Raw genomic sequence first — 22,103 nt, 5'->3', positions numbered from 1 at the left:
AAGCACGGCCTTCAAACCTGTGTGAGACATCCTTGCTCCTGGAGGAAGTGCTAATTCCACTTCAGCTGCAACCAAGAGGGATTGTGCTAGGTGAAAGCATTCTGTCATCTGAGTTCCTGGGTCCATGTATGAGATCATCTCACTCGTTTCAGCTTTCATCTTTCTATTTTAGTTGGTATGCGCATGGAACTTTTGCTGAAATATACTTAAGACTGTCATCATGGGTTGCTGTAGGATAAATTCTGTATTACTATCAGGATGAGCTCATGTGGACCTTTTATTCAGCTTCTCACAAGCTGCACGTTACAATGGTCAGTTTACTTCTAACATCTGCACCAGCTCCCATACCTCAACACTGCATTGACATCTACAGTTTGAACAAATCCTCATTGCCCTTGCTTTTGATGACATACCAGACAGGGGCCCTGGCCTCAGATGGAGATTTTACATGTCCCTGTAAGACAAGCGTTGCTGAACAAAAGAAGACCTGTGGCTTTACTTTAAAAGGAATAAAAAAGAGGAAAAAATGCCACTCAAAAGACAGTAAAAAATTGCAGATTTCCAGTGCTTTTCCTCTTGCTTTTCGGGGGGAAAGCTTTCTTCCTCCCCCTGTTTTAGTTTCCCTTCTTAATGCCAGCTAGACTCAGTATTAGGATACTTGGATGGCAGCTCTGTCATGATGTTGAATTTATTAATTGTTGTTGAATTATTACTGGTGGACAGTATCATGTTGCATTAAGAAACTTCCTGTGACCTTAATAAGAAATCACGAAACTGTTGCTATGGCTTTCCTTTCATTACTCTGATTAGAAAGTATGATTTCATAGAAGCATGTTCTTCATGTTCCTTCTCAGCCTTCTGCATTGCTGTTTAAAAAAAAACAAAGCAAAGCAAAAACCCCAAAACCACCACCACCACCACAAGAGAAAACCGCAAAACCTCCCAAAAAAACAAAACCAAAAAGCCACCATCTACAACATAAATCAAAGGAGGGTGTAATTCTGTTCACGAAAGAGAAAAGGAAAAAAATAATTACACAATTGTCTGCTCCGCTCTGCTTACCTCACTTTGGGAGTAAATTCATTTGTAAAATATGTGCTGTTTCATAATTACCCTTCCTGACAGAGGACCTGCTCTGATCCCTGCAGGCTCAGTGTGGTTTGGGTGTTGTTAACACCTGGGTTATCTGCCCCAGTGTTTTCCTTTTGAAATAAGGCACGACCAGTAGATATTTCTCTCTGAACCTACCAACAGCAGGTCGTTTTGCCAAGTGATCAAACGGTAGGTTGCTCTCTTCAGCAGTGTGGCCTTACCAGAATGTTCACGGGGTGTGGGGGAAGTTCTGAAAGCTGGATGCAACTCAGGTGGAACCGTTCCATTTAATCCTTTACTCAAATGAAAAGACAAATTATTTTTATGATTAATACTTTAAGAAAATATATTCATTGTCTTTCTATGGAAACCCTACTTCAGTTGTGGTATCTGGTTCTCAAAAAGCACAACTTGTGTGGCCATAGCATACTTTGGTCTAAAGATATACCCATGACCCTTAAGTCTATAGATGTTGCATTTTTCATTGTTGAACACCTCTCCTTTCCAACAGCTTTGCCAAAATTCAAGTTTTCTCCAATTCTGCTCTCAATTCTCACACATAAATCAAGATTATGCTGCAGTTCTTAAAATACTCAGGCACCTCAGTTGCTTTCTTGATGAGAAACCATGAACCAGATGAACAGCTATAGGCTGACCATGGTTTTATTTTTATTCAGCCCCAGAGACTCTTTAAATATTTAAAGGGGCCTTTAAATATTACTACCTCATTTTTATTAATGATTTAGATGATGGGATTGAGTCCACCATTAGCAAATTTGCATATGACGCCAAGCTGGGGTGGGGAGTGTCAATCAGCTGGAAGGCAGGAAGGCTCTGCAGAGGGACCTGTTCAGGCTGGAGAGTTGGGCTGATTCCAACGGGATGAGGTTCAACAAGGCCAAGTGCCGGCTCCTGCACTTTGGTCACAACAACCCCCTGCAGCGCTACAGGCTGGGGACAGAGTGGCTGGAGAGCAGCCAGGCAGGAAGGGACCTGATTGATAGGAAGCTGAACATGAGCCAGCGGTGTGCCCAGGTGGCCAAGAAGCCAATGGCATCCTGGCCTGGATCAGGAACAGTGTGGCCAGGGAAGTGATTCTTCCCCTGTGCTCAGCACTGGTGAGGCCACACCTCGAGTACTGTGTCCAGTTTTGGGCCCCTCAGTTCAGGAAGGATATTGAGGTGCTGGAGCAGGTCCAGAGAAGAGCAACAAGACTGGTGAAGGGACTTGAACACAAGTCGTATGAGGAGAGGCTGAGGGAGCTGGGTTTGCTTAGCCTGGAGAAGAGGAGGCTCAGGGGAGACCTCATCACTGCAACTACCTGAAAGGGGTTTGGTCTCTTCTCCCAGGCAGCTATCAGTAAGACAAGAAGGCATGGTCTTAAGCTCTGCCCAGGGGAGATTTAGGTTAGATATTAGGAAGAAATTCTTTATAGAGAAGATGATCAGACATTGGAATGGGCTGCCCAGGGAAATGGTGGATTCTCTGTCCCTGGAGGTTTTTAAGATGAGACTGGATGTGGCACTTAGTGCCATGGTCTAGTAACCACGGTAGTAGTGGATCAAGGGTTGGACTTGATGATCTTGGAGGTCCTTTCCAGCACGGCTGATTCTATGATTCTGTGATTTTGATGGATTGCCATAAAAAGGCTTGACTGTAAAGGAGAATCAATTTTGTTCTGCTGTTAGTGGGAATTAAGTAATTGTAAATTCAAGATAACGTTGTTCTTAACTTCAAATTTGTGTAGTCATTAAGAAGGATTTTGGTTGGTTTGTTTGGTTTGGCTTGTTTTTTTTTTAACTTCCTAGGATGGATTCTCACAATGTCAACCAGAGCAGCCCAGATCCTGGAGTCCTGTGCCATTCTCTGAGGCCTGTGCTGTTCTTCTGTTTTCAAGCAGAGAGGATTTGAAAATAGTAGGATTGAGTTTTGGAAACTCACTGTGGCAATCGCGTTCTATCTATTGATTCTCTAGGTATCCAAAATCTGTGTTCATATTCAAATATGCCTCGTCTTGCAGAAGAGAAGATAGGAAAGGGTTTGCAGTGCTGGTACCAATTAACACTAGCATGGCTTTGAGTAATTTTATGCATTTGATTTCTTTATTTTCTCAACACTCTTTCATGCTGATATTAAACATACTTCCACTTCTGATAGTTGCACCAAAGTACCTCTGTAGGAGGTGTGTCCAGGGGTGCAGGGGACGCACTGAGGGCAGGGAATCCCAAGAGACATGCGCCGGAATAGACAACCCCATTGGTCACAAGGCCACATGGTTTTAAGGGATAAAAAGAGCGCTGGGTTTGCATTAAACTCTCTTTGATTACCGTCTGATCGGGGAGCAGACTCCATTTCTTTATCATATAAAGACTCCACGCTACACATGGCGACCCGAACTGGGGCTTAGAACCTAAATTAGGTAGATTAGAATACCCTGAATCAGGGGAATATCAGTAAATTCCAGTTATCGTATCAATTTTTAGGATACGGGAATTTTTCACCGAAAAAAACTCAGACATCTACAAGTCATTGTCTCAGCCGAATCTGAGAAATGCAGTTAGTACAGAGAGCTCAAAAATATTAGGGAAAAGTGCACAGGAACAGAGAAGAAAGAAGAAAAGAAGAAGCCGAGAAACTGGGAGCAGCACCGGAGAAAGCGGAGCGGGGTCGACCAACCACTGGAGCGGTGAGTGAGCTGAGAAGCAGCACCAGCACCCAACATCACGGCCGAGGCTGCTCCCTGAGCGGCAGCGAGCCCACGGCTCGAGAAACTCGAGCAGCGGAGCACACCAAGACTGCCGGGAAGCCCCTGCCGCCCCGCCGCTTGCCGCGGCTAAGCCATGCGTGTGAAAGCGGTGCCGCTGCTGCTCAAACACCCCAGCCCCACCGCGAGACCCCGCGAATACCTCCCTGGCGCACCTTTCCGCCGAGCGGAGAAGCGCCACAGCTCCGTGCAGCCCGCTGCCTGCCCGCATTCGCCTATAATGCGGGATCCCGACCCATGGGATCAGCGCAGGGGGCTCCATTGCAGTGACGAGGGGGGAAACCCAGCCTTTTTGCCACCTCGTGCTGTAGATGACCACCGACCACGTGTACTGGGATGGGCGCAGCCATCTTGCCCGCCAAATGGAATGGAAGCTGATCCATCTCTTCCGGCCCCAGTGCCGCCCCACTCCAGCCGACGGCATGAGGGGGGGAGGACCCCTCCTCCACGCCACATCCACCACCCACCACCACACCCCCACAGGGAACCGGATTTACTGGGGCCACAGGCGGGGAGGCATGGGGGGGATGAGGAGGAGGGACCAGGGATGGTTCCACCGGGAGGGAGCGAGGAGACAAACGGGGAAAGGTGGGTTGATAGGTAGAGACTGTTGGGAGGAGGCACTACGAGTGGGAGATTTGCAAGTTATACAAGCATGCCCAGTTGTTTTTCGCCAATGTCAGCCCCCTCAATTCCAGCCTCTGCCACATGAGCTGACAAAGGAATTGAGGCAACTGGTAAGGGAAACTGGCGTGTCCTCAGCTAATACCCTTGCATTTTTAGAGACACTAAATTCCACCTATGTCTTTTTACGCCACGATTGGAAGACCTTACTAAAAATAAGTCTCCCTTTGTTGCTCCCATTCCATGTACACTATGGGGAAGGGATATTCTTGGACAGTTTGGCACAGTCATGCAAATTCCTCCTGCAAGCACCCAGGTTTTTCAATAGTTCCAAGGACCGATTAAGCTGGTCTGGAAAAGCGAGCAGCCAGTTTGGGTGGATCAGTGGCCTATGAAAAGGGAACGGCTTGAACATTTAAGAGAGCTTGCAAGGGAACAGCTTGAAGCAGGTCACATTGTGCCAACAACTAGTCCCTGGAATACTCCTGTGTTTTGCATCTCCAAGAAAAGTGGAAAGTGGAGGATGCTGCAAGATTTAAGGGCAGTAAACACAGTCATAGAACCCATGGGAGCATTGGAGCCTGGACTCCCCTCACCTGCTATGCTTTCGGCAAAGTGGCCACTAATGGTAATTGACTTAAAGGACTGTTTCTTTACCATCTTTCTACACCCTGAGGATGCACCAAGGTTTGCTTTTTCCATCACGGCCTTGAACAATGCACAGCCCATGGAAAGGTATCACTGGGTTGTCCTTCCTCAGGGGATGAAAAATAGTCCAACAATATGTCAAACGGTAGTGGCAAACGCTATTCATCCCATCAGAAGGCGTTTTCCCTCTGCCATCATATATCATTATATGGATGATATTTTAATTACCACGGCCACAGAAAATGAACTGCAGATTGTTGTTACTGCTCTAATTGATGCTGTCCAAGATGCAGGGTTACAGGTTGCTCCAGAGAAAATCCAGCAATCACAACCCTGGACATACCTTGGATGGAAAATCACACAGCAGGAAATTTCTTCGCAGCCACTGCAGCTCGAGGTAAAAGACAATTTAACTTTACACGAGTTGCAAAAACTTCTGGGAGCCATCAACTGGTTAAGGCCTATTTTAGGCATAACCACAGAGGAGCTACACCCACCCTCTTTTTGAGCTGCTTAAGGGGGACTCAGACCTAACGTCTAGCAAGTCTCTGACAGCAGAGGCAAGGCAGGTGTTAGACATTTGTGCCAAGGCAATAGAAGGCAGACAAGGCAGAAGGAGAAATCCTGAACTGCAAATCTGCCTTGCCCTCATACCCAGCAGGTACCAGCCATTTGCAGTTTTGTTTCAGTGGGATCAGAATGAAAAAGACCCACTGCAAATTCTAGAGTGGCTGTTTCTGCCCCACACACCACCTAAAACTGTGTGGACTACTAATGAAATGTTTGCCAAGCTTGTCATTAAAGGCAGAGGACGACTACAGGAACTGGATGGGAGAGATTCTGCCACCATCTACATCCCAGCTACAAAGGACAACCTCGATTGGATGCTAGCTGAGGACACAGGATTCCAGGCTGCCTTGGCAGGCTTTGACGGTGACATTTCATCTCCCTAAACACAGATTGTGGGCAGAAATTGGTAGTTTACTTTTAAAAGCTACAACCAGATGTAAACATGAACCAGTGAAAGGCCTTACGGTCTTCACAGATGCATCTGGGAGGACACAAAAAGCTGTAGTGACTTGGGTAAACCCTGACACAGGACAATGGGAATGAGAGATACAGACCATGAACTAAGGTTCTGTGCAGATTCTGGAACTGGCTACCATATGTATTGCCTTGGGAAAATGTTCTGAACAACCTGTTAATATTGTTACTGTGGTGGGGGAAAACAGTTTTCCCCCTGAAGTTATAAAATGGTAAATCCCCAGGGGGTGGTGACCCTTAAAGTTTGAGCCAATGAGCGCTTTTGCAAAATATAAACATATCACAAGCAGACCGGAAGAGAAAGTAGTTGTAGTTGTTATTGAAGAGGTGGCCATGTTGTAGAGCCACGAGGAGAAGGGGCAGGAGTGCCCTGGGGGGCTCTGGCTCCCCCCCCAGCCCCTGGCTGGGGTCATAGAAACTCGGAAACAGAGTTAAACTGGACTGAGGTCCAGTTTGTACAGTCACTGTAATATATAATCCCTTCTCCCCATTTTGAGTCTCGTGTGGTGTCTGGAAAACCCATCTCACACTGGGTTGAGATGTGGGAGGGGACTTGGACTAGGGAATTGGATTCTGGGGCTCTCAAACCATGATTCCTGTTATGCTGCAGGGTTAGTATCCCGTCTCGAAAGTTCATTTCTTCGAGATGTTGCTAACCATCACCTGTTGTTTGAAATGCGTTCTGTATGGTTTCTTGTCAATCACAGAAAGTTTGATTTTTACATAATGCACACAAGGTCACACACAGACATGCCAGGACCAATAGCTGACGGGAACCGAGAGGTTGACAAAGCAGCAATGTTTAACACAGTACCGAGAGTCTTAGAGCAAGCAAAATTTTCTCATTCATTTTTCCACCAGAACGCACGTTCTCTGAAGAGACAATTTCAAATAACACTCAATCAAGCTCGAGACATAATCATGTCATGTCCAGACTGTCAGAAAATCACACCCATGCCATCTCAGGAAGGCGTTAACCCCAGAGGGTTAATTGCAAATGAGATTTGGCAGACAGATATTGCACACATCCCCGAGTTTGGCACATTAAAATACATACACGTAACAGTAGATACCCACTCACAATACATAACTGCCACAGCACACACTGGGGAAAAGGCCAAGGATGTAGTAAGACACTGGCTCAGTTGTTTTGCTACCCTTGGTACCCCAAAACAGATCAAGACTGACAATGGGCCAGCTTTCATCTCAGAAAAGGTAAGAAACTTCCTGTCAGACTGGGGAATTTCACACACCACAGATATTCCACACTTACCTACTGGGCAGGCAATTGTTGAAAGGGCACATTGCACACTGAAAGACATGTTAGCTAAACAAAAAAGGGGGGAATCGGTCTGTAGCCCGCAAGAGCGCCTGTGGAAAGCCACGTATGTTATAAATTTTTTAAACTGTGACAGTGCTGAAAGAAGCAGGCACAAAAGGCAGCACAGGCCTCAGGTTTTCACCTCTCCCAAACCACCAGTCATGGTAAGAGATCTGATTTCAGGGCAGTGGATGGGACCGGTAGAGCTTGTGACTTGGGGGCGAGGCTACGCCTGTATGGCTACAGGAAAAGAGCTGAAATGGATTCCTTCCAGGTGTGTTAGACCCTACCTAGGTACACAACCACAGCAGCAAGAACCAGAGTAACGCAGAAGTTATAAAACGGTTATGTTTTAGTAATAATGTTTAAGTTTCAGGTTTACATTTAAGGATGACCAGTGTGGCGAAAGCAGAGTCTATACAAAATCCATGAGTGTGTGTATGATGAATGAAATGACGGCCGTCAGTGAATGTGTGAGTGAATGAATAAGAGAATTGTATGACTGGACAAGTGCCTTAAACACCAAACACCTCACAAAATAACACTACCTCAGTCACATGGTCACTTTAAGAGAATTTAGTTTTGCTAAGCTTAGCCTGTTTTTGAAATGAAGTTGAACTCCCCAGTTATTTAAACCCTCAGATTAATAAAGGTTATAAGTCTATGCACGGTTGGGCTAAGGCCCCTAGGTTAATAAAGTTATTACTCCAAGTTGCACTACCCTTTAGAAATATAAGAAGGTTTTAAAAGGTTTACAGTAGAGGTATAAGAAACCAAAGCAAGCGATATGCTGGGTCATTGCAAGCTTTGGTAGTTTACAATGTACTGTTCTGTTGTTTGCACTGTTGTTTTTCACTGTTTTTGTGACCATCTTAAATAATTAAGAAGGGAGTGATGTAGGAGGTGTGTCCAGGGGTGCAGGGGATGCACCAAGGGCAGGGAAGCCCAAGGACATGCACCGAAATAGACAACCCCATTGGTCACGAGGTCACATGGTTTTAAGGGATAAAAAGAGCGCCAAGTTTGAATTAAACTCTCTTTGATTACCATCTGATCGGGGAGCAGACTCCATTTCTTTATCATATAAAGACTTCACACTACATACCTCTGCTAGTATTTTCTATGAATTAAAATTTCTAAACCTCTACATTTTCAGAATTGATCCAGCATTTTGCATGGATAAGATGCAGACTGGTTTAAAACATCTTTTTTAATCTATTCGGATAAAATGATGCTGTTAAAGAGAGAAGTATTTATTCAATTCTTTTTGTATGCTTCAGAAGACAGTGTTTTGAGCCTTGTGTTGATGTCAGTGAGCTCATTATCATTTTGATCATAACAGTGATAAGCACTTTATGTCTAAGAACAACAGCTGGTCACAATGTTTTCAAGTATACACAGTTTTAAAAAAGAAAAAAGTAAGTACAGAACAGTGATTTTTGTAGACTTTGCCTTGGTTTTTGTCATCTTTCAGAGGGTATTTCAGCTCACTTCTTTCACATTTGTCAATCCTTAATTTTGAAGAAAGGAAATCAGTGACATTCTCTGTTGTGGAGGTAGTGAGCTGACTCCAGTCAGAAAACCAGAACATCAGAGCTGCTTGTGCAAATCCTTCTGAGCATCACCATTCTTCAATAAAAATCAAACCAATCCCCCTGATTTCGGAGACGTTGTTTGTATACTCCCTCATTTCACACACACAAACATGCCGCAGTGCTTTAACTGCTGACTGTCCTCTCAGCTTTGGAGTTTATCAACAATCAGGGAAAACTGCTAACTACCTAATTAATCCACTTTGCGAAGATGCTTAGCCACGTCAAGAAGAAAACATTATTGTTTGGGCTGAATGCGTGTTTACTTAAACAAACTGGGAGCTGGATTGTCCGCGTGAAACCTGTGCAATTCCTCCAGAATCCATGGTGCACTCGAGCAGGCAGGGGATTTGCTCCTGCATGAGTACTGTTCTCCTTCAAACAAACACCTTGTTTGATATGTTACTGTGGATTCAGGCACTTTTAAATCACCTTGTTTTACAAGCCACTCAAGTGTTGCAGTATCAGCACTGTAAAATCTTAATAGTCTCCTTTTGCTTTTGCAAGGCACTGCAGGAACCAGATGTCACTCACTTATGGGAAGCTGCTCTGGGCTTGTAAGGAATGCTGTGTTGTCCGCCATCAGCACCATGTTGGAAGATACCCATGAAAGCTCAGGACAAGAACATAAATGCTCTCTGGCAAAATAACTCTGGAAGTACACATGTTTTGATCCTGATAATCGTAATCGTCCTGATCTCTATCCCTGGTCATGTTTTCAGAGTTTTCTTCTGAAAAATTGCTTTTTAAAAAAAAAAAAAGTTCATGATCTAGAACTGAAACTTTCTTTAAGGCACTGGTTTAATGCCTTCAGGGGAATTCTCAGAATATCTCTGGGGTTGGAGATATTTTCCCTCATTTTATAGAAGAATGCAGGTGACTTGTGCTGGTTTATAGTTCGTTGTGATAGGGCAGTGACAGGTGTCAGATTGTTGCACTCTCACTCTCACCATTGATCTGACCTTCCCTTGAGGTGCTCATGAATGACTAGAGGAGAGGAGAAAAGGAGCAGTAGAATGGTGGGGAAAAAAAAAAAAGAAAAAAAAGAATTGACAGGATTTTATAGGAAAAAAGTTTTAAAAAAGACTGTGATGGTTTTTCTTGGGAGCAATGAGCAAACAGCACAACAGCAAGTGTCATTTCAAGTCCATAGTCAATAAATTCAGGAGATTACCGTTTGGAAGAAATAATTTCAGCTGCTTGGGCACCTTACTGAGTGTTTCATTACTGGCAATATAGTGATATCTGCGGTATTAACGGCTCCCCAGCCAGGAAGGCTTGCCACATAGACAGCAGCCATTGGAGAGCAACAACAGGAGAGGGTGCTGGGAGAGTGGGAGGAAGATACCAGAGATTTAATGACCTGAAAGTGAAGTGTTTGAAATATAATTACATGAAGAAGATTTGTTTTTCCTCTTGTGATTATGTTTGAATAACAAGGACTGCAGTACCTGCAAAGGAATTGGGAAGCAAATAACAGCTAGGGATTTGTTTTCTTTAGTTTCAAGAAGGGACATGATTTGAAGTGTAGTATTTGATTTAAATGGTCTCTCTCTGAATTTGAGAAGTGAGGGAAATAAACTGAAAACTATTTAAGTCAGAGAGGCGAGATCCCTTGTTAGTGTGTACACAGATACACTTCCAGCTAATTTCAAGGCAGTTTTTATTTATTCCAACTGTGCTGTGCAACAGCCGCAGAAAAGCTGGGCTACCTCAGGTGTATGTGATTGCCGTTTGTGTCTGGTTTTTAGTAAACCCTGCTCACACATCTCAGATGAGGGAATGATATTTGCCATGGGGCCTTTGAACCTGAGGCTGCATCACTGGGAAGGGAGGGAGGTCAGATGGTCAGGAAAGGATGCGTTTTGCAATTTTCTGTCTCTTCTCTGAGTCAAAGCACTCCTTACACCATCACTGAGTGCAGCCTAAGCGAAGAGTAGACATTGAATAAGGTGTGGATTGCCCAGGGACTGCTGTGCTGCACAGCCAGTCTGGAAATTGCTGTGAGATTGATTTAATTATATAAAGCAAACTGCTCTAATATACTAGGGATGTTAAAAGACAATATTCCCAGAAAAGAAGTTTGTCTTTAAAATCGAATGACTGAAGACAGCAATTTAATTAATGCTTTAGTACTTCTGGGAAGGGTTTTGTGATGTAGGTAAAAAGACTGAGTTTACTTTGTTCTGATAATTTTCCCCCAAACACTGGCTTGCTGGGACTGATGTAGGCTGAGTACCACTCTGCATCCCACATGAATTTCCTTCAGGTGTCCTGCTCATGTCCCAGCTATGCTCCGGATTCTCTGCCATCAGGGCACCCACTCTGCCAGTCCCTTTGGTGGCTGCTGGTCAGCCTGGCCTGCTCTCCTTTTCTCACAAATTGCTTTCCTGTAACCTTACACATCCACTGATTAAATGCCCAAATCTCTTCCCCAGCTCTTCTCTTAAGTGGCTGCAAACTGACAGCAAGGTGTGTATGAAGGGGACCCACTGGAGGATTGATGTTCACCAAGCATAAAGTAAATTTTTTCCCTCAGAAATAAATATATGGCATAAGTCCCTTTCTAAGGAAGATGATGCTCCTAGGGAGGCATAAAGGCTGAAATAGGTTATTGTAAAATTTAAGTGTATTCATCTTTAGTCTGTTCCTAGGTGCCATTTAAATACAAAGGGCAGAAAATGTGACATGCAAACTGTCAAAAAGTGCTACCTTTATAATTTCTTGATCTGTTTAATACCCAAAGGCTCTTCTGCCATTTGGCTGTAGCACACAGTGCTGCTCTAAGACCTGGGAAGGCTTTTAACCACTGTCATTGAGGCTGGAGCAAAATGGATAACTATAATTTTCTGGCAACGTGCACCTTCCTTAGCTTCTACTAAATCAGAAACTTTCACCCATTTCTCTGTGCCAGTTCAAGATCTTGACGTGTTCTATCTTATGCAACAAAATGCACTTGACTGCACTGCGGCTTAGTACAAAATAATGAGCTTTACTAGTCTTGCCAGCCCTGCCACAGGTTTTTGTGCTTGCAGTTATGTTCGACTGGAGTGAGAGGGCTTTGGGTTTTTTTCTTCAATGTACTGGGCATTAAAGCAGTCCAAAAGGCCTGGGGAGAGGTGAAGCTCTCTGGGCACCCAGCCCAATATGTGCTCCCTCGGGCTTTTTCTGTCCACCCTGTTGTGTTATAATTTTGCAAAAATGCAAAGAGAGAAACTTGAGATCTAGCAGATTTCCTCTATAGGGATTTCAGGGTAGAAATGTTTGTAGCTAGAAGGTACATAGATCACAATGACTAAAAAGAGGGGGGAAAAATGGATTTTTTGAGGCTGGAATGTGTGTTTTTTTGGAATTTCTTATTCTAGGTAAGACAAATTAATTGTAATGATAGTACAGCTACAGTACTACAGCTAATGATAACATGTGAAAATATCTAATGAAATGCTAGTATTGATGATGGTGTTGAAGCTTAGCCCAAATAGGCTTAGGGGCTCTCTAGTGCCCTCCTCAGTTCCTCAGGGTGGTATGCCTGGACTCTGCAACCCTCCTTCTGTTAACCATGTTAAGATGGGTCAGAACAAACAAAACTGAACATTTTTAATAGAGTAGGTAGAAACATTTTTCTTGGTTTTAGGAAGTTTTAATTGAGATGAAAATTCAGTGCTGAGAATTTTCATAAAATGAAAACAAAAAAAAAAAATAAATGACCAGGCTTGAAACATTTTAATTCTGCTCTCTCTCATTTCTAACATTTAATTCCTTTTTTTTTTAAAGAAAAATTGTTTCCAGAGGAGAAAGGAAGCAAGGTAGCAGAAATATGAAGAGAAACCTCACAGCTTCAAGTCCAAACGAGATATTCCTCAAAAATGACTTCTGTCCTGATTAATTTGCTAAAAATAGATCAACATCTTCCAGTAAAAACTCTCTATTAAAAAGATGCTGGCCAGCAAAAGTATCACAACTTGTGCCTGTGCATGGCTTCCTGTTTTCCAAAGGCCTCCACAAAACCTTCTGCTTTGTTTCCCACAGGACTTATTCCATGCATGTTTTAGATGTATTTTTCCATGGGTAGAAGAAGCTGGGACACACCCTCAATGGGGAAACACTAGGCCTGTTCATTGCCATCTGATTTCAAAAGGCTTTCCAGCCCTGATGGGCTGGTGGGATTTTTCCTGGGTGGTGGTGTTTCTGTGTGTAGCAGCGTGTGCCCTGTGCTGGAAGGGCCAGTGTGGCCCTTGGGGAGTGTGGTATGAAGAGCCACGTGGCAGCATTAAATTAACTGATGGAAAAAGAGCACTTACCTTTGCTGGATGGCATTTGAAATTTCTAACATGTTGCACAAACACAAATTACCCTTTGTGCTCCCCAAAAAGATAAAAACTGCTGCTCTTACAAAGCCAGGAGGGGTAAGAGCCATGATACAGTTACTACTGTGTCTATCTCTCTTCCAGATCATAGGATGATAGAATGGTTTTGGTGGGAAGGGACCTTAAAGATCATCTAGTTTTAAGCCCTCTGCCATGGGCAGGGATGGCACTCACTAGACCAGACTGCTCAGGGCCCCATCCAGCCTGGCCTTGAACACTTCCAGAGATGGGGAATCCACAAGCTTTCTGGGCAGCCTGTGCCAGTGCCTTACCACCCTTGCAGTCCAGAGACAGTTTAAGGCCATTCCCCCTATCCCTGCCTGCCTTGGGAAAAGTCCCTCTCCAGCTTCCTTACTGACCCCCTGAAGGCACTGGAAGTTACTGTAGAACTCCTAAAAGGTCAACAACGAAAAGGAGTCGGTTGGTTGTGACCGTTGGCTGTCATGAGCCCAGTAATCCAGAATGTTGAGGGATGGACCAATCAGAAGGCTCTGGTCCAGGTGACACCATAAGACCTTGGAATACCTGTGGCAGTTGGAGGGGCAGAGCAGTGGGAGGCCAGCGCAGCAGCAAGTCAGTGCAGCCTGTGCTCCTGTCTTGCTTCCCTCCCATTCCCTTTTTTTGGCATTGGCGTTGTTCAGTGGAAGTCGCCCAGGACCTTCTTGAGTCGGAAGAGGAACACCTGAAGAAATGAGTGCAAGTATTCCTTCGATGGACCTTCCCAGCTGTGAAGTCCACAGACTTGGGGAGATCGCAGACCTCGTGAGCTCTGTTGGCCGCTCACGCGTTGGTAAGGAAAAGCTAGCCCTGGCCTTGAAAAAGGAAGGTTATATTCCCAAACTGATGCAGCTTTTCCAAGTCTGCGAGAATTTAAAGGACACTGAAGGCTTGCGTCTTTTGTTTGACATTGTGAGAGGAATTTTGTACCTGGATGAAGATGTTCTGTTTGAGGTGATGTTTTCTGACGAGTGTATTCTGAATGTTGCTGGATGCCTTGAATATGATCCGTCTTTGGCTCAGCCAGAAAGCCTCAGGGAGTTCTTGATGAAAACAGCAAAGCTTCAGGAAGTTATTCCTACAAGAGACCCCGAAATCAGGCACAAAATCCGCCAGACATTCAGGGCACAATACATTCATGCCATCATCTCGCAGAATTCATCTGACTTGGAAGAGGGTTTTCTTTCTACCCTCACTGCATTCATCAGACACAGCGAAGAGGAGATTTTAAAAGTCTTGCAGGTAAGTGGGTTTCAGTGTGGCCTAGATGGGATCTGTATAGATCCCTCTGGCTGTGGTTTGGAAATGGGTTACAGCTGGTGAACACTGTCTAAGTTAATCACTTTCATTTGCACAATGTTTGAATGCTTCCCCTTCTTTCTGATGCTTTGCATTCTGTACTTTCATAAACGGTAGATTTCAAGTGAGTATCTTAATACTTTTTAATGGGTTGTAAAGAGTTTAAAGTCCTTCTCTGTGATTGCCAAGCAACATACACCTTTGGAACTGGTTTTGTGTAGGTATTTCAGGAACAAGCAACATTTGTTATTCTCTGTTAGGGGCATTTGTTACACTGTTTTCCGTGTGAAGGGGTACAAAGAAATACATGTGCAGAGAGGGCAGAGAGCACTCAAACGCTTGAGAGATGATGATGTTCACCCTGGTTTTCTTGGAGTCTGAAGAAACAGGGTAACCCAAATGCTTTACAAGAAATAAAATGTTGTCCTATATATCCTTGAGTGAGCCTTGGCAGCAGAGGATATGAATCTGAGAAGCAAAGAATAGTCCCAAAAGTTTCCCATCTTGGCAAAGCAGAGCTCCTGCAAGTGGGAGAGAAGGTTTTATTGTGAGTACGATTAAGGAGGACGTGTCTGCAGCCAACTTGTAACCTGTTAATCTTGTCCCCCTTGCAGAGGTGGACTGAAAAGATGCCTTGCAATGCTACAGGTCCAAAAGAGGGAAACTGGTCCTGTGGGTTGTTCATAGTGTAGTGTGAACAGCGTGGGTGCAGCAAGGTCAATATTGTCTCTTGGTGGGCACTTTCTAGTGCAGAAGTGCATGGGTTGCTTCCCTGGAAGGTTCCATGCAAGGTGCAAGGCGGGAGCCTGGCACAGCTTTGGACTGCCCTTTTCTGTCCTTTTGCTGGGGGTGGGGTGTGTGGCATATCCCACAGGGAATCTATGAGGTTGAGAAGAGCTGCAAAGCCCTGGGGTGGAACAGCACAGAAGGAAAGGAAGTGCCACCCTCTGTAGAGACGAATTTAGGGGTCAGTTTAAGGGATCATCTCCTCTGCTCAGGTTCACCTGTGGCTCTGGTCTCCCAGAGCTGCTTGTGCCACACACGGGAAGTGCTGAAACAATACACTGGAAATGATCCTGCTGAATGTGTACTCCGGCATTTGCTTTCTTTGGGATAAAAATAATGGCAGTGTGGAGAGTTTGACTTTGTGCAGTGGAGGATCCTAGAAAGATTTATTTTCACTCTCCAGAGGCACTGTCTAAGTTGTGTTCTTTTTGTGTGTTCCACAGAAAGATGAGATATTTTTCTCTGAAATTTTTGCAAAATTGAATGATGAAGCTACAGCTGATGAGCAACTACGTGAATTGGTAAGCCAGTGTTCTCGGTGTTTCCTTGAATGCTTTAAATGAAAGAGATGAAATAGAAAGAGTGAAACTGTTCTGATAGTTACAGTTTGTGTTAAAGGGAGGGTGTCCTGGCTGATTCTCCAGAAACGCCTCCAGGACCGCAGAACTGTTTCCTCCTTTCCGAGAGTTTTCTGACTCAAATAAACCTGGCCTTATTTTTTTCTTGTGCACTAGGTGAAGTTTTTCAGGGAATTCTTTGCCTTTTCTTATGCATTACCTGAGAATAGAGGTGAATTTCTCAACACTTTGGCAAAGTTTGAAATTCTTCCAACTCTTGAAAGGTTAATGGTAAGTGAAAATGTACAGCTGATTTTAATAAAACTAGAAAAGGTCTTAGTGATTTCACCAGTGTTTTGGACCTACCTCATCTAAGTCTGATGGGAGAGCTTTGCTCTGCTGAGAGTGGAAGTTCCTTGTGATGTTCAGCCTCCAAAAGCTGCCCACAGTTCTACTCTGGAGCAGCCTGGCTTGATTGCTCTTATTATTTTTACTTTGCATGATGGAGAAGTCTATGGGCAGTGCAGTCCTTGGGACAAGGTGGTGTGAACCTTGAAAGAGACTCTTCTTGATGTGGCAGCTTGATTGGTTTTTTCGTCAGACACAATCCTATCTGAATTCTTGTTGCCTGCAAATGAGCAGAGAAATTGTTGTACACCTTGATTTGTACAGCTGGTCCTTTTGTACCAAATGAATTGTGGATAACAGGTAGAAAAGATCAGTGTCTGAGATATTTTAGCAAGTAGGCTGATGTGAATGTTTCTGGCCTAAATTAGGGCTCTCAAGTTCACGGAAAACCTTGTGTCCTTTCTAAAGGAGGGAAAGAGTGGGAAAAGATTTGTCTGGGTTCTTGTTGTTCTTCTGTAACTGTTTTACTGTGTTTCTCCTAGAAACTTTTGTAATGAAACATTGTCCAGATTTTTAAGTGCCTCTCCTTTGAATCTTCACTTGATAATAAATACCAAACTTGATATACTCTAACAAATTAATCTCTTTTGTCTTAGGGAATGAATGATCTGCAAGTAAGATCTGTTGCTGCAGATATATTGTCTTATGTAGGATACTTTAATCCTTTCACGGTCCACGACTTTGTACTGCAAGAGGCCCATCAGAGTGACAATGTAAGTAAAAGTGGTTTGGAGATTGTTAACATACTAGTTTTAGGGCAAACAGGGAAATAATGAGGCAAAGTCTCAATTTCTGTGTTTCCTTTTCATTTTTATTTTAAAAAATTACAGAAACTGGGGAACTCATTCCATTCCTGCTAGTAATTATTTTGTGTTTTCTTTGTTGGTTGGTTTGTTTTTTTGCAGAACAACCAACTCCTCATTGTGATCATTGAGCAGCTGATCAACAACTCTGACCCTGGACTTGGAGGAGATAATCAGCTAAAGAAGATTTTGCTTATTCTGATTGATCCAGAGAATATGCGGGAACGCGTTAGTGTAAGTGAACATGAAGGGCAGAAGAGACATCACTGTCTCAGCAAAGTTAAAAGCCTGAGAGTCTCTATTGCTATTATTGTGGGCAGAGAATAAACAATTTTAGGAGTTTTTTTATTAAGTGGAGTGTGGTCTGGTAGTGAGTTTAAATAAGCAAAACAGAAGTGAATTTTGCTAATGAAAGTGTGTCTGGGGCACTGTGCAGGCACAAGACCAAGCAGTCCCCTGTGGCAGTGCCATAGCACTGTCTAACTGTAGCTCCCTCTAGCTGGATGATGAATCCTGAAATAAGAGAGTCCAGTAGAGTCTGTGTGAAACCAAATCAATGTTTTAATACATTGTAATGTCCCAGAATACCAGTCAAAAGGTTTGCAGGTTGTTCTGGCTGCAGAAGAAACTGCACATCAGAGTGGTTTAAGGTCACTTGGTAAAGCACTTTGAGTCATTGAGGAGTTTCTGCATTTGATGTGTTTATATTTGCATCCATGCTGGGGAGCCTTTTGGTGATAGCTAGGTTGATTGGCTGTCTCACAGATTTTTCCCAAAATAAATAAGTCAGTCTTGCTTGAGTGAAGACAGTGCTGCAGGCCTAAATAAAAGATACAGGCAGAACTGAGGGAGTCAGTAGAATTCTTCCCAGGCTGTTTCTTCTGCTACTACTCTTTCATATTTAAAAGACTATATGTGATTGCCAGAGTTTAATGCAGTTACTGTTGTTTTAGAATTTAGAAATATTTGAGTTTCTCGATTTCTTCTACGACCGTTGCATTCATGTTCTTACTGCCCCACTTCTGGCTGATACATCAGACAAAGGTAATGACGATTTTTTTCCCCCTTTAATCCTGAAATGTTTTGATGGGAGTTATAGTCCTGAGAACAACAATAGGCCCCTGATGCCAGCTGGGAATATTCCCGCTACAAACTGTTGTTCCTTCAAGGACAGTGGTTCTACTGGCAGGAGTTTTCATTGCCCTTTCTTGCAGCTGTGAATGCTGATGTAGCTTGATGCTGTGCTTTGCACAGATGTACTTTCTTGATGTCTATTGTGAGTCATGTAGTAGTTTTCCTAGTCTGATTTTAAAGAATATTGGCTGTAATGGGGAAAAAAGCCACAGTTGTATTTGTTGTTTTGTTCTGACCCAACGTGCTGCTTCCTAAAGCAATCCAGTAAGACAAAAATCCACTAAAAACACATCACAAACTGTAATATCAACGGAGCTCAGTGTACACGACAGTACATTATTTCTTTCTTTGGTATAACTGAATACATTCCTTTTTCTTGTAGATGATTATCAAACAGCAGAAGTACTTGCTTTAGTTTTGGAGGTACTTTCTTTTTGTGTGCGACGGCACAGGTATCACATGAAGAAGTATGTTACAAGCAATGATCTGCTAAGAAGAGTCCTGGTATTGTTGAAATCCAAACACAAATTTCTGGCCTTGTGTGAGTATGGAGCTGTTGTGGTTTCCTTAATCAAGGCTTTGTGTGTCCTGTGTGGAAGGTGCACCAGAGTACCAGTGTCTACACTTGAACTTAGAAATCCTGTTGATTTCCTGTGTTTTACTGGCTACCATGAAGTAATTTGGCAAGAAAGGTAGCAGCTGTCCGTGAGCGTAGACCACTGCAGTTCCTGGTGGGAGGAGGATTGTGGTCTCTTTTGAAGTCCTCAGGGATCTTTTCAGGTCTTCCTGGCAGTAAGGATCCTTAGTGATGAGATGTCTTGTCTCATTCCCATGGAAATTGTGTCCTTCTTTAAGAAGGTCCTAAATCTGGTGCTCCTTGTGGAGAGGGAATGAAATTCTGTGAAGTAGGATAGTTAAAGACTTGGGGCTGGTTCTGGGAGGGGAGCAGAGAAAAGCACAGGAGGGAGTGAACAGTTGAACTTCACACATGCTTAAGTGTATTGCTGCTGGACCTGAGAAAGAAATCGATGGTCCCCGATGACCTTCAAATACCCAGCAAAGTCCAAGAAGGAAAGAAAAGGGGATCTGTCAGCAAATGCTGCCTCTGCCCTTTCCCCAAGTGCTTCTTAATGCTCTTGCTTTAGGGGTGCATTTTCCTCTTGGGATAACACCAGAATTTTCAGTTCTTCCACGAGGAGCAGATTGGAGCCCTGGCATGGGGTTAGTAAATGCTTGAATGTCTTTCTTCACACAGCTGCTCTTCGTTTTATGAGGAGGATGATTGGCCTGAAAGACGATCTTTACAACCGGTACATCATTCTGGGAAACCTCTTTGAGCCAGTTGTAAATGCTCTGTTGGACAATGGGACTAGGTACAACTTGCTCAACTCTGCCTTGCTGGAGCTGTTTGAATTCATCCGGGTGGTAAGTTCAGCAGCAGCCTCAGCACTGACACATCCATGGACTCTCAGGTTGAGAGGCAAAAGGCAGCTCTCCCAGATAGGAAACATCCTGGTTTGGTGGAAGGGTCACAAGTAAAACTGAGACACTGCTGAGTCTATTGTCTGTTTCTATGGGAAGCTCAATAATTCTTTCTAGATCTCAGTTTTTTTTTTAAGGATAAATCTGCCTGTTTCCCATTTGTTCTTGACAAGAATGTTTTGGCTCTGGAGAAGGGCTTAGTTGCTTTCCAAACAAAACTCAAAAGCTTTCTGACCTTATGAATGTGAATATTGGAGACTAAAACCCTGTTTTGTTCTTCTGCAGGAAGACATCCAGTCTCTTATCGAACATATAGTTGAGAATTTCTCTGACAAGCTGGACTCCATCCAATATGTTCGCACGTTCCAGGGACTGAAGGCAAAATACGAGCAAGAAAAAAACTGTCAAAACCAGACACTGAACAGGTATGGCCCAATTTCTGTCTTCTGAGACTGCCAGTGACTGCCATTGCACAAGACTGCTGGTTGTTTTTCTTTTCCAGAAGGGCAGCAGAAGAAGGTGGCTGGGATTGGGGTTGGGTTTCGTTTTTGCTGAAAACCCTCTTAATTTGCAGTAAACCCTCATCTGCCTTTTCTTGTGGCCTCATGTAGTAGAGCTGCTATGGGTCACTAGATTAAGTGTTCCATTCAGAAACTCGCCCTTTATGCAGAGCAGGATCTTGCTCTGTCCCTCCAAGTTAGGATTCCATTTGCCTCATTGTCAGCTGCGTTGTTGAAGTTTACAGTGAGGGTGGAACTGGAGATCGAGCTGGATTGCCTTCTGCAACATGCTGAATTCCCTTGAAAGCTCGGGAAGCCATTTCTGAGTCTGTCTAAGTCTGAAGCATCAGGCAAAGCTCAAATCACTTGTCCTATGTTTCTTGCAGTGTCTCCTCCATGTCGCTTGGCAAGACATTTGTCAGAGATGAAACAGTCTCCGAGGCGGATGAAGGACCCCGGGGCAGTAAAGTTGAAGAGGAGGCAGCTCCGACATCACCACAAAGCTCCAATGTCTCCAATGCAACATCCACGCCCCTGACCACAGTGATGTCACCTGTCAAGGTGGGAGAACTTGTATGGAAGCTGTTGCCCTCGTGTAGGACAGCGCAGCAGCCTCATGGTGCTTTGCCGGGTATAACGTGGCACGGTCAGCAATGACCTGTGGGCAGGGTGTCTTAGTTAGAGATAAATGCAGCCAAATCTCTGCCTAGTGAAACTCTGACTAATTTGGGGGAAGGTTTAAGAAATGCTTAGGTGGGACTGGAGTCTCCTGGTAATCTGGTGGGCACAGGTTAATCTTGCTTCTTCTGCAGAACTGCACATTGGATCTGTGCATTTGAAGCTGGGAGTTTACAAAGTGATTTTGAAACAATTCTGTGGTCAGATCAGATGAGCAAGGAAGCTCAAGTTGAGGTTCAAAACCACTCTCCAGACAAAAGGGTCTTGGAATGCAAAAGGCATCACCCAGAAACTTGCTACTGGCAGGCTTATGTGTCCTGCACAGGTTGGCTGGGGGTTGTGTACTGCAATTGCTCATTTGTATTTTTTTTAATATGATAAATTTCTTTTTTTTTCCTTTTCCAACTGGCAGAAATGTATATTTGAAATATTTAATTTTACTGATGAGGATGAAGAGGAGGAGGCACGTCCAAGGAAAAGACCTCGTCTGGATTCCTAAAGGAAATGGAAGCTTTGAAATAAGGACTTTTATGATGGGTTTGAAATGCTATGATTGCTTAATGTTAAACTATGGAACCAGCTGCAATCCACCATGTAGATCACTCTTGATGATACATTATTATATAGTAATAATGTCATATCATAGTAATACATGTTAGTAATATAAGTAATATGTAGTTAAAAATATTAATATACATTTATATATAAAATATATATATAATGATTTTATTTAATATAAAGTAATGCAATAGTAATATATAATAATATATATAAGTAATATATGAATAAAATATATGATATATATAAGTAATATATAAAAATAATAAATGTTATGTCCTTTTCTTCTGGAATAGTTTAATGTGAAACCATTTCTCTGAACATTTTTGTAGTTAGTTTTAATTGTAGTTGTTGTTTGAAAAAAGTGTTGTCTGTGTAGATACGTAATATAGTTTGTTCCATTAAACAGAAGTTTATATTGTATTAAAGATTTAGGAATTAATTTATTT

The 22,103-nt window shown here is 43.4% G+C and overlaps 1 protein-coding gene and 1 long non-coding RNA gene across 2 annotated transcripts in view; both read left to right on the top strand.

The window, feature by feature from the left end:
• Nucleotides 1-13,630, top strand: part of LOC113996114 — a 32,950-nt gene extending 19,320 nt beyond the window's left edge. Inside the window, exon 3 of the long non-coding RNA XR_005565187.1 lies at nt 12,860-13,630. This is a non-coding gene — a long non-coding RNA (uncharacterized LOC113996114). The remainder of the gene's footprint in view (nt 1-12,859) is intronic.
• A 98-nt stretch (nt 13,631-13,728) lies between these two features.
• On the top strand, nt 13,729-21,801 carry LOC113996116 (serine/threonine-protein phosphatase 4 regulatory subunit 3B-like). Its single transcript, XM_027736813.2, is given in 12 exon segments — nt 13,729-14,132; nt 14,135-14,691; nt 15,978-16,055; nt 16,269-16,382; nt 17,096-17,212; nt 17,405-17,536; nt 18,256-18,346; nt 18,819-18,977; nt 19,692-19,861; nt 20,204-20,343; nt 20,805-20,979; nt 21,509-21,801. Coding segments are annotated over 12 exon segments (2,028 nt in total). The 5' UTR covers nt 13,729-13,924; the 3' UTR covers nt 21,596-21,801.
• The last annotated feature ends 302 nt before the right edge of the window (nt 21,802-22,103 follow it).

The sequence above is a fragment of the Pipra filicauda genome, unplaced genomic scaffold (genome assembly GCF_003945595.2).
Source record: "Pipra filicauda isolate LSUMZ 115617 unplaced genomic scaffold, ASM394559v2 scaffold434_size586239_pilon, whole genome shotgun sequence".
In the NCBI taxonomy this organism is placed as follows: domain Eukaryota; kingdom Metazoa; phylum Chordata; class Aves; order Passeriformes; family Pipridae; genus Pipra; species Pipra filicauda.
This window is presented reverse-complemented; position numbering and strand designations above follow the sequence as displayed.